At 42.1% G+C, this 13,041-nt stretch overlaps 1 protein-coding gene across 1 annotated transcript in view; it reads right to left on the bottom strand.

Moving 5' to 3' along the window:
* Window positions 1-1,752: 1,752 nt before the first annotated feature.
* LOC145404038 (uncharacterized) overlaps window positions 1,753-13,041 on the bottom strand; it is a 63,241-nt gene continuing 51,952 nt past the window's right edge. The window contains exons 8-12 of the mRNA XM_080275641.1: window positions 10,839-11,154; window positions 7,040-7,181; window positions 6,168-6,414; window positions 4,355-4,593; window positions 1,753-2,113 (exon numbers count right to left, since the gene is read on the bottom strand). Of these exons, the coding sequence (XP_080131767.1) occupies window positions 1,823-2,113; window positions 4,355-4,593; window positions 6,168-6,414; window positions 7,040-7,181; window positions 10,839-11,154 (1,235 nt within the window). The 3' untranslated portion in view covers window positions 1,753-1,822. The remainder of the gene's footprint in view (window positions 2,114-4,354; window positions 4,594-6,167; window positions 6,415-7,039; window positions 7,182-10,838; window positions 11,155-13,041) is intronic.

The raw sequence follows: 13,041 nt of genomic DNA, 5'->3' as shown, positions 1-13,041 counted from the left end.
CTGATGGGGTCTCTCCTGTTGTCCTTAAGAACTGTGCTTCTTTTCATACATCCTGCCTAAGTAAACTCTTTCGCCTTTGCCAACTAGTACCTTTCGTTCTTGCTGGAAGTTTGCTCTCATTCAGCCTGTCCCAAAGAAGGGTGACCTTTCCCAGCCCTCAAACAACCGTCCAGTTGCATTAACATCCTGTTTTTCAAAAGCATTTGAGTCTGTTCTTAATAAAAGATTTTAAAGCACCCTTCCTATCACAACCGTCTCCGATCGTCAGTATGGGTTCCGCCATGGACGCTACACTGGCGATCTCTGCCTTTCAAACTCCTGGTAATCCTCCTTTCGGGACTTTGGCGAAAGCTTTGCTGTTGCATTTATCGCAGTGGCTTTTGATCAGGTCTGGCATAAATCTTTAATTTCCAGTCTTCCCACTTATGGTCTCTGTCCTTCTATCTGCCTTCATCTCTTGCTTCGTTTCTGGTCGCTCTGTTGGTGATGTAGACGGCCACTGTTCTTATCTTAGAGCTATCAACATTGGTGTTCCTCAGGAATCTGTCCCATCACCAACTCTCTTCCATTTATTCATCAGTGACCCTCTAAGCTGTATATCTAATACTGTCCACCCATATGCTGATGGCTCCACCCTTCACCTTTCCATTCGCTTCACACACCGTCCATCTCGGCAATTACTTCAACGAACAAGGGATGAGGCTGTGGCACACCAAATATCTGACTAACTTGGTTGGTCTCTCTGATTGAGGTAAAAGTAATCTTGTTTTAAATGCATCAGAAACTTAGTCCTTATATCATTCAACCCAACAGAATCATCCGCAGCAGTATCCTCTAATTTTAAAAATGTCCAACTCAATCCTACATCATCTTTCAGCATGCTTGGGGTTTCATTCTCTCAGGATTTATCTTGGAAAGATTTATTTCCTCATGTAAAATCTGCTTCCAAGAGATTAGGTGTGCTAAGCCAGCTTCATACCTTCTTTACCCCTGCACAGGTGTTGACTTTATACACGGGTTTTATTCGGCCCTATGTAGAGGACAACTTTCATGTGAGGGGAGGCTTCCCACATACAGCTCTTCTCAACAAGGTAGAGTCAAAGGCTTTTTGTCTCATTAACTCTCCTCCTCTTACTGGCTCCCCTCAATTTCTGTCTCATCGTCACACTGTTGCATTTTTATCTCACTTCTGTTTTGCTCCTCGGAACTATCAGTTGGCATCCCTCCACGTCTACAGCGGTCGCATAGCACTCATCTGACAACAAACTCTCATCCCTTTTTGTTTGTCCAGGGTTATAATACAAGAGTTAACCGCTACTCCTAGTCCTTCATGTATGCAACAGGTCAACTCTGGAACTGTCTGCCTGTCTATATTTCCTACTGCATATGATCACTCGTTTAAAAGCGGTGTGTCCGGGCATCTTGAACTGATCTTGAATTTGGCTCTGTTGAGGTTTACTGCTCAAGTAATGCCACCCACGGATGAGTGAGGCAGATCACTCTCATCTTAAATGTCAGGACCAACTTGCCTAGCCCCGGGCTTTTAAACTTCTCTTTGGGGCGACACAGGATTAGATGATGATGATGTTATTTTGTTTTTATTTTTACTTGGAACAATCTTTTGGGCTCCTGGCCTTTGGTTCCTTCTTTCTTGCATAAAAAAAAAAAAGGCTCCTTTTGTCCCCAGTCACCGAACTTTTTCCCATTTCTCTAATCTCACCTCACCTATTTACCATGTTTGTCCTTTGTCCCTCAACTTTTCTCAGTCTCATACTTCCACCCCTCAACTCTTCCCCACCCTCTATCCTTGTCTTCCTCCATTCTATGAGCTGGGATCCTTATAGGCGCCCATAAACAGGAGGCTTGTGGTCTCATGGTCAACAATGATAAACAAGAAGGGTCTGTTGCAGTGGAAGGGAATGGGTTGTGGGCTAACACCGACACTCGTTACACCGATTATTAATGCTGTTGCTGCTGCTGCTTCTGTGCCCTCCTCATTAACCTCCACAAAGGCCTTGTGAATGGCTTCGGATACCACCAGGTTGGGGCCGAAGACTGAGAGATCACTCAGCTGGTCGTCAAAGAGGTCAGTGATACCCATGCTTTGGAGTCCCTGTGGAGTATAAGTGGTTTAGGTCAAGTGAACTTAAAAATGGTGCGGTATTTTTACCCATTAATTTCATTGAGCCAGGTAGACGAAGTCATGGTCATTAGTCATTACTTTTGTACGAAATGTATGTGTGTGTGTGTGTGTGTGTGTGTGTGTGTGTGTGGAAAACTCAGATCTTAGAAAATACTGACTGTAGAAGGAAAAGTTATTAATTAAAGTTTAGAGTCACAGGTAGACGAAGTCGATGGTCATATATTTTTGTACGAAGTGTATCTGTGTGTGTCTGTGTCGAAAACTATAATCTCAGAAAGTATTAATTGTAGAAGGAAAAGTTATTAATAAAAGTTGTTTAGCGTCACAACTTAAGTTCACATGTCACTCAGCCAGCATTAAGAGTCATCCAGGATGAATATATAATTAAGTTTTCATCTAAAAGTATTACAGTCTACGTGGCTCACGGATGACGGGTAGTCTTGTATTTTGTCTGGTCACTGCCAGATGATAGTATTCGAAATATAAAGGATCGCTGTTAGTGAAGGGGTTTTCAGATACTATAATTTATCACTCCCAGTAAAAAATGTGCAAATTAAATAAATCATCTGGAGGTAGGAAAATAAGAAAAAGGATTAAATTGTTATAGACTGGGTTGTATAAAACTTATATAGTCTGGGTCCAGCAGTGGATTATTACCAGAGCCTTGGGCCCCCACTTAGCTCAGATACTATAATGTTAGGAACATGACTATAATTCAGTAGTGCCAAAAATTTCGCAGGCTTGAATGATAGATTTATGGCCCATTTCACTTGGTGTTTTATTAGTATTCATCCTTTGTGTTTTATTTATATTTATGCTTTTATGTTGCCCTTTTTCTTGTTCCTGGTTTCTACAGTGGATGCCTATCATTCATTTTCTGTGTTTGTCTTATCTTCCCATTTCTTCGATCCTTTCTGTCACTATTTACTAATCCAATTTTAAAACTACACTGAGTGACAAGCTAAATGAGTTTTTGTAATTCAGGAATCCACTTACATTTCTGTGTGGTAACCGTATAGCCAAATAACGGGGTGACATGGAGCCTACAGTGGTACCCCTGGGAACTGTGTGGAGAGATGCAAATGCAGCATCCACCCAGGAACCAAACCTCCACAGTAATCCCCATGCCATGTTGTGAGGTGCTTTCAGCCGTATGGGAACAAGAGTTCACTGCACAGGGCAGCCCTGCATGGGCACCTGCTTGCCTGCAGTTGATAGTTCTGCTTAGTCAGACAGACTGGGGTGACAACAGCAACAACATGGGAGAAACATTTGGCCCATTCTAATGGTCATTCTCTTAATATTTGTCCTTTTGTGTCTTCTTTTTCCCGAATTTGGATTCTACCCACATCTTGTATTACAGGGGGAGTGGATTATGATGATATCAGTAAATATATCAGGCCTTCGAAGATTAGTCCGCTTTTAAAAACCATCACAACACTGATATTTTAAAATCGGAAATAAGTGTGGTGTATTCATAACTTCACCAATATGACAATAATAAACATTTTATGGTACTTAATATACTGATTAGCATGCATGTCAATCCTAAACATTAATTAGCCTTTGAACTGCTAGGTTTTCTCTCAGGTGAACAGAGTGATCTGATGCAAGATTGAATAATTTGTTTAAACATCAACAAAGAAATAACAAAGTAGTAAAAAATTATCAGTGCATCAACAAACAAATGAAATCTATAAAAAATTCTATTCTGAACAAAACCTGACAGACTTCTAAACAGTCCATTCTTCCTGATTGTTCTTCAGCTTTTTACTCAAATGATATCAGTCACATTTTATTCTGGGGTGGAAAAAGGTCTGGATGATGATGATGATGATGAAGTTGATGATGACTCTATTCCCCTTACTGACTAATAGTAGCAGTAGTAATAGTAGTACAGTAACCCCAGTCTTTCTGGTTGAGCAAACCCATTACCGGTAACTACGTGCAAGCAGTCATTCCTACACGGTCATCCCGTGCAGCCAACTGATGTTCCTTCGTGGTGGACGGCACCTTGCCTCCTCTCCTGACTAATATTCATAAGCTGAGAGTGGCTTGGTATGTTCCTTTCCTTACTGAAGGTTCTCTGATACATTTTGTTCAGAGGAGTGTGACAGACATGCTCCAAGTATAGGGCAGGCATGTGAAATGGTAGGCAAATTCTGATTCTTTATCGTGCCTATTTTACTTGAACAATCCATTCTTCCTTACCTGTATAAGTTCGCTCGTCAACCTCTTTTCCATCTTGAACCTTGGGAGCCTGACGTCAACAAGCCGTTTGGAGAGGCGAGATCGGTCTGCCACACGTTGGAGGGCTGAACCACTCAAGCCACTCACCAGCCTTGTCCATCCTGCCTCACCCTCCTCCTCAGGAAGCATAATGAACATAGAGATCTTGTCACCGGAGTAGGGAAGTTCCAGAACATGGGCGCCTAGTTCCACTGATTTTCCTGTTGAGAAAGGTATGGGTGATTATGCATTGCCTTTTTTTTTCATTAATTCTGTATAGGCTACTTATTGTTGGCTGTGTGTTAGCAATTGCCTAAAATAAGTTAGTCCTCTCCTAGTAACAATGTGTTTCACTTTCTTCAATAATTTTGTATATTGTATCCTACTTATTGCAGGTTATGTGCTGGGTACCTGTACGTCTAAAAGGCAGAGTTTTTTTTTTTTCCTCCATCATGAGGTTGGAAGATATTTGTCACAACTGAACAAAATGTGTGTACATAGTTTTGTTTTTGGTTCATACCGGGATTTTGAAGGCCTGACCTATATGGGAATGAGTACATGGTCCACTTCAATGGACATTTTATTTATTTATTTATTTTTATTTTTTTTACCGTATTTGTGATCTCGACTCACCCCATCCTTTAGATGCGAAGGCAGATGATAGTTTTCCATTCTTGCTAATGTCATGATATTATTCGGATGTGAGTGAATCATAAGAGCATAAGAGTTTTATGATGGGGTGGGATGGGATCCAGAATTAACTGTTCTTGTTTGCAGCCCCAGTCGCAAATGAACATGATTTCAATGGAATCCAAGAAACCAGCCACTGTGACTTGTTGCCTCCATAGATGTTATGTTGAAGTTACATTGAATGATTGTCTTGTTTAATGTAAAAAAAAATATATATATATATATATATATATATATATATATATATATATATATATATATATATATATATATATATATATATATATATATTCTGATATTTCATGGTTTGAATGAAGAATGAATGGATGTAAAGACCTTTCCACGGGGTACTCTGCTGATATTCTCTTTTGAATTCGTGTTATCCTCTTTTTGGATCCTACCCACACCATCTGTAAGTGGCAAACATGGCCTCAGTGATGATCATGATGATAAAAACTGATTTATGGTAAGAGATAAGAATTAGATGATTTTGGATGAGATTATGATGACTGAGGAAAACTGCTGTAAGGCTGAGGTACGTGACATCTGTCATGGTTATCATTAATAACCCAGCAGTTACAAAATGAACTACCTCCCCTTCAAGTAAGGAATGTTGAATGTTGCCTCCTTTTTATTAGTTTACAGATACTTTTATGGCAAATGCTCAGACAAGCCTGCATCGATTGTGCCACCTCTGCACACCTTCCTCGATACGACATGGGTAGTCCTCATGAACTGGCTGTCACACTGTCAGATTCCAGAACTTCTGCGTGTTACACTTCTTTTATTCCCCAGACTTCTTTTTGGAAACTCGCTTCCCCAGATTAGTGTTCCCCCATGTCCACTATTACAGAATTTTTAATGAATGGAGGACACCTGTAACCTGGTGTATGGAATATTTTGTACCGGTAATTATGTTCGGTTAAAAAAGTTGGTGATAAGATGATACTTCCATGGATTTTCCTCTTCGAAATATTATTATTATGTAGAATATGCTTTTTTACATGTTTATTATTTTATTTACTTTATGAACAGAGAAGGTACTAACTTCCACTGACATTTAAGCTTCCCAGACTGCATAGAGAGAGAAAGAGAGAGGGATTACCATACAAAAGCGACGTTGTCTGCGTCATCATGGGAACGGACTGCGGTTGTGAGTTGGGCGTGACCTTGAAATCCATTGGTGTCGTTGCACTGGCCTCAAATTGGTTGGTCCAGTTGCCTTTGAAGTAAACGGCGTTGACCAACACCATGACGGCTCCGCTGAGGGCAGGGGCAGATACCAGGTTTTTGATGCGGTCCTCTGTGATCTCTGACACAAAATTGTTGATGAGCTGCGCTGTGCCTTGTGGCTGTGGGAGGGAAAAATCATCAGAAAAAGAGACGAGGAATGGTTTGGGAGGGAGAAAAATTGTTAGAGGAGGGAGCTAAATGCAAGTTTCTTTAAATTGCTTGTTTCTTTAAATTATTCATAACACTTAATGGCACAAATAAATCCAGTCACAGCATCAGATACATTTCGAAGCTTTTTCGTTGCCTTGAATATGATTTTTTAACATTTGAAGAGGTATTCCTTCTTGCTGGAACGTAACCTTGATTTAGTGATTCCTACGTAATGTGACACTTTTTATCAACACAACCACAATGCTCATATCCATGCAACCACTAAGAAATGTTAATAATCTTACGAGATGTACCTTACGGTGAACAGATTGAATGGCAACAAAAGCAAACCCTTCTAGATCGAGAAGTCTATAAAGCTGAATAAAGAAGTTTGAGGTAGCAGAATTTAGACAGTAATATGTCATTATAATGACATGATTAAGTTAGCAAACATATACTGTACAGTAATGGCATCAAATGACATGGTTAAGGCAGCAACTGTATACAGCACTGTGTCATCATAATGGTATGGTTGAGGTGACTATATAGCCTGTTCCCCTGGAAACATAGTAGTTTATGATTTTTAGCACTTACATCCCCTCGTATGGCTACGATCTGAAGCAGCTCATGCAGGTGGTCAGTAACACACTGGCGAAGAGTAAACTCGTCATCCACATAGATCCGGTTTGCGTCCCTGAAGGTGAAGTTGGCCCCTGCTATTTGTCTCTCTGTGGTACTGTTAAAGTGAAACTGTGGTTAGGCTGTTATTATTACAGTACATGTACAATATACCTCTCCACTCCATCCCTCCATCTCATCCTCAGTTGCCTTCCCCTCACCCCCCTCGCCTCACTCACATACACTCCTCGTCAGTCTCTCTGTCTCCATCCTCTCCTTATGGCCAAACCACCTCATTGTATTTCTCCCAACGCTTTCCATCACATCCACACCACAACGCTCCTTCACTTCATCATTTGTCAGTCTGTCTTTCCATGTGATTCCACATGCTTCTCTCAGATTACTCATTTCCACTGCTCTCATTCTTGTTTCCCTCCAGCAAGGTCCAAGCTTCACATCCATATGTTAGAGTTGGTATCACAATACTGTCATGCAGCGACTTTTTTACTTCCATGCCCACTTCCCTGTTTCTTATCACTGCTTTCAAAGAACCAGCAACCTTTCTTTCTTGTTGTGACCATTCAAGCACTACACCCTCTAAATATCCACCCTTACTCATCACAGTACCCAAGTACTTAAACGTACTCACATTTTCCATTTGCTCCTCATCCAACCTCACTGAATATTCAGTGACTTCATTTCTCTCGAAGACCATAGCTTTACTCTTCCCTACATTCACCTTTAGATTCCGTTTCTTACACTCTCTCCCAGACTCGTTCACCAAGACTTGCAGCTCCCCTTCGTCTTCAGGTAACAACACAGTATCATCTGCAGATAACGGTACAGGGAGTGTCCAAACACTGCCCTTTCTCATTAGGGCCGCTCCAACATTCACTGCCCTACCTTGTTTCTCTTTTATAACCCCCATCCATATGCAGATTGAATAACCATGGAGACATGACACATCCCCATTTCAATCCACCCATCAAACAGAAAAATTCACTCAGTTCATGGTCCATATGCACTGCATCCTTAACACACTCATACACATACCCTTCACGGCATTCAGCAACTTCCTTTTTACTCATATATTCTTAATACTTTCCGCATTCCTTGTCTGTCCACTCTGTCATATGCTTTCTCCAAATCCACTAAGGCCACACACAACTTCTTTCTCTTCTCTAAACTTTTCCACTAAAGACCTAAGAATGAATATCTGATCTACACAACCTCTTCCCTTCCTAAAACCTCCTTGTTCTTCTCCTACTAATTCTTGTTATTTCCCTAACTCTATCAATAATTATCCTATCATTTACTTTTCCTATTACACTAAGAAAACAAATGCCCCTTTGATTACGACACACATCTTTCTCACCTTTTCCTTTGTACAGGGGAATAATTATACATGACTTCTAATTCTCTGGAACTCTGCCTTCCTCCCAGGCCAATTTGCACATCTTCCACATCCATTCTACTACTCTCTTTCTCCCATGCTTCAACATTTCACCACACACACCCAATAACTCCTGGTGCTTTCCCCATTTTGACTTTCTTCATTGCTTCCACAACTTCCATCCTACTGATTTCTTTCTGTCTTCTTACCTCCCTCCTTCTCCAAGCCATTCCCTAGCCACATACGCACATTACATTCATTCTCTATGTTCAACAGCTCCTTAAAGTGTTTTCTCTATCTGCTCACTTTTTCTCCCATCTCCACTAGCAATCGACCATTTTTATCTTTCACTCCCCAACATGGACATCCGGGTCCGGAGGGGGGGGAGGGGTTCAAGGAGGGGCAATTGCCCCCCCCCTTGGAATTCGTACGGCTTCAGTTCTTGTTCAAGGATGATTGAGTGATTTGAGTCGATTCATGCATTCTGTCACTGTGCATTTGATGTAAGTCATGTAACTCATGTAAGTATATGCCTATGCCTATTTGGAGTGTGCATATTTTGATATAACCGCACATATATGTATAATTTCTTTTATTTTGCCCCCGTTACAAAAAATCCTGTGGACGCCCCTGCTTCCCAACTAACTTCTTTATCACCCTGTCTAACTCTCTTTACCTCTTTCCAGAACATTTTCTTACACTCCCCCTACTTTACACTCAAATTCCTTCCAATTCCTTATCAACTTCTTTCTTACTTTCTCTTATTAATCTTTTCACCTCTCTCATCCTCTCTACATATAACTCTCTCTTCCGTCATTCAGCTTCCTCCACGCCCGTTTCTCATCCACTCACTATGTTCTTTCTTCTTTTGTGCCACAGTCCGTTTCACCTCTTTATTCCACCATGCTGTTCCCCGCACCTCCTTTCGTCCTCTTCACCCCATACACCACCTCACATGCAGCACAGATTACTTCTGTGAATATCTTGACACACCTTCCACGTGCCCCATCTGCTTCAAATCATATTTACCCGGTCGCTCCTTCACTTCTCTCTTATATTCTACATTTTTCCATCCTCTTGCAACCCTTTTACCCTCCTTATATGAACTACTTCCTCCTATCCTTCCCTTCTTCTGTTCATCCATTTCATTTGAACCTTGACTTTCGCCACCACGAAGTGGTGGTCAGAAAATCCCCTCCCCCAACCTCTGTATGGTCTCGCATCAGTTACACACCTCATTCTGTCATCCACACAGACATAATCAATCATTGCCTTCTGTTCATTCAGTTCACCACCTGCCCTTCTCATCACTCGTCATGTATACCTGTGGATCATTTTGCGTCTAAAGAGGGTATTGGCTATTTACTAAGCTCCTCCCTGCACAAATGTCCACTAGAGCACTGCCATTCTCATCCGCTTCTGGTACAGGCACACCCCACTCACCAACTACTCCATCCACCTTCACATTCCCTACTTTTCCATTCATATCTCCAATCAAAAACACTCTTATTCCTTTCAAACTCTTCCATGCACACTGCCACATTTGTCCAGAACTCTTCTTTCATTCTACATGCATGATCTTGCGTTGGCACATACACACGATCGCTGACATTTGTAGTCCAACTTTCAATCTTAGCCACACAATCCTTGAACCAATTGCTCCATACTCTCTTATATTCTCCTTTCATCTCTTGCACACAACAATATACACTCCTTTTGCCCTCTCATTCTCGTTCACTCCCGCGCATATACCGCATCCATATTCCCACTCTTTCACACTCTCACCTCTCCATTTAGTCTTGGTTATTCCACATACATCCACTTTTGCACCCTCAAGCACCTGTACAGTCTTTCTGTCCTTCACCTTATCATTTGCACCCCTTACATTCCCTGTCGCAATCCGTACCATGTCCTTTGTTCGGTCCATAGTCGTCACCTGTTAGTCTATCCTGGTCAGTGTAGGGTTTTAATTTAGCTATCAGTACTGAGCACTGGACTATATAGAGACTATGTACTCTCATTATATCCCCAAATAGTTAATATTATCAAAGTAAAAATCTTTGCGTTCAAAGTCATCTTACTCAAAGCTACTGATAAATTGCCATCAACTCAGAGCACCTGAATGACTTGGTATTGCCACTGGCCCCAAGATACAGTAGGGTTTTCCTTGTGTCTCAGTTTTGACATGATATTTGAGCCTGCAGTAAATTCAGAAAAACTGCCTATTAAAGTTCCTTTGATACTTATCAGGGTATTTGATAGTTTTCCCCAATTGATATTGTCACTTGTATTTTAAAAAAAATGTGATAGAGCACACCTCCAATTATGAGGGTTGCAAATTAATTCATATTTATAGACAAAGCTCCAAGTATTCAAACTCACATATTTTTCAGGTTATTAATCAAGTGCAGAGTCTTCATTTTGCCATCAACCTTGAGTGCCTGACTAAGCTGAGCTTCAGTATTGCCACGGGCCCCCAGGTAGGCAAGACTGAGAGCGGACCAGATGCTGTAGGGCGAAAAGAAGAGGTTTCCCGTCCCATCCAGATGGCGGTAAAGCTCGGCACCTAGATGGCTGATGCCTGAGAGATCCTGGACAAACTGCGCTGGCACGACGTCATTGCTGGTGAAACACTGTGGATGGACCTCTACTGCCGCCAAAGCCACCAGTAGTGATACCACCACAACTGCGTGCATCTCTGTAAGGTAGGGGTGGGGTTAATGTTTGTGGACGTTTAAGCCCACTATTTAACGAACTACTGTGATTGGGGAAACTACAGGCGGTTTTATCAGAAAGTTTGTTAACTGTTCAAACGTATCTTAGTTTATGAACCGGCGTTCAGTATATCTTTAGCTTTGTATGCTAGTTAAATTGTGGTATGCTAATGTTTATATATTATACTTTAAGTTCCTTTACGTTTAATAAGATATTGTTTAATTAAACTCACACCACCTCGTGTTGGTACAGCATGTGGAAATGATTTAGTGGGCCCAAAGAGTTAATTAGAGCTGATACGTAGATAAAATGAGGTTTGTTACAGGAACAGTTGCATCTTTATATTTTTTAAAAGGTAATTTTAGTTTCAGAACCAGTTCATAGAGCCACAGTTTCTGCTTCACCAAGGAGCAGGAGTAGTACTAGGTCTATTGGTGGTACGGTATTTTTATGTTACTTGTTGCCTTTGCAGAAGAAATTTCAATATGTATGGGTCTTTGGGTATGTAGTCATTTCATCTCTACATCTTAGGGCCGTCCAGCACCATACTGTTATGAGCCTGTGAAGTTCCCTGATGCCTCTTCTGCTCTGGTTATGTCTTGTTCGTTGTTGTACTCATGTGAACCCGAAGTGTAATTAAGGTGTCTGTGAGTTGACGAGGATTTGATTCATGAATCATGACATGCCACCACTCACACTGTCTGTTAATCTACTCGGATACCGAAAGATCATGCTTAGCATGATAGTCCATGTTGTGTGCGTTATTTTAAAATAACGCTTATAGCATCACATATAGCAACGGAATAAAACAAAAGATGTATTTGTACTGAAGGGATTAACAGCATTGTGTAATTGGCAGACCCATATGCTGTCTGTGGAGTGAGGTAGGGGAGGAGGGAAAAGATGAAGGTAGAAAATGGAAGGGAAGGGTGTCAGGGAGGAAAATATGACTGGTTGGAGGTAGGAAAGGGAAGGGAAAGAGGGCTGGGGAAGGAGAGGTGGGTAATTGAAGGCAGGAAAGGGGTGGAAAAGGGCACAAGAAGAGTAGGGCAAGAAGGGAGAGGGAGCAGAGGGGAGGAAAGAAGGGATATTGGAGGGAGAAAAGAAGAGGGACTGAAGGAGGGAAAGAAAGGGGGACTAGAGGCAAAGAAAGTAGAGCGACTAGAGATGGGGAATGGAAGGGGACTGGAGGGGAAGGAAAATGGGGACTGGAATAGAACTGGAGGAGAGGAAAGGGAAGGGACTGGAGAGGAAGAATGAATAGGCTCGAAGGGAGGAAAGGAAGGGAGCTAGAGAGGAGGAAAGGAAGGGGACTGGAGAGGAAGAAAGAAGAGGGCCGAGGGGACGAAAGGACGGGGGCTAGAAGGGAGGAAATGAAGGGGACTGCGGAGGAGGAAAGGAAGGGGACTGGAGGAGAGGAAAGGAAGAGGATTGGAGGGGAGGAATGAGAAGGATTGGGGAATTTGAGACTGGGTAATGAGACACCTGCGAGGTAAGGGGGGTTAGCGTGGGATTGGGTAATGAGACACCTGCGAGGTAAGGGGGGTTAGCGTGGGATTGGGTAATGAGACACCTGCGAGGTAAGGGGGGTTAGCGTGGGATGAAGCGTCGGTAACCTTGAACCCCCAACATCCCCCCCACCCACCCACCCAACCCCATCTGTCTGGGAACAGGAGTTGAGGAGGTGCGTGTCTGGCTCCCGCTGCAGTCACGCCGATACCGAGGAGTGGAGGAACAGGAGGGAGGGAGGGAAGGAAGAGGCTGAAGGGAACGGGGTATTATTAGTAATATTCCCCGATATTACATGTGCACACAAGAGACTCGTAATTTAACACCGACGTGAAGTGTTCAAATGGAAGAAGTATACCTA

This window comes from Coenobita brevimanus, chromosome 62, assembly GCF_032717465.1.
Source record: "Coenobita brevimanus isolate Jiangsu-jjx chromosome 62, ASM3271746v2, whole genome shotgun sequence".
Classification (NCBI taxonomy): domain Eukaryota; kingdom Metazoa; phylum Arthropoda; class Malacostraca; order Decapoda; family Coenobitidae; genus Coenobita; species Coenobita brevimanus.
Note: the sequence above shows the minus strand (reverse complement) of the source record. Positions and strands in the feature narration are given on the sequence as shown.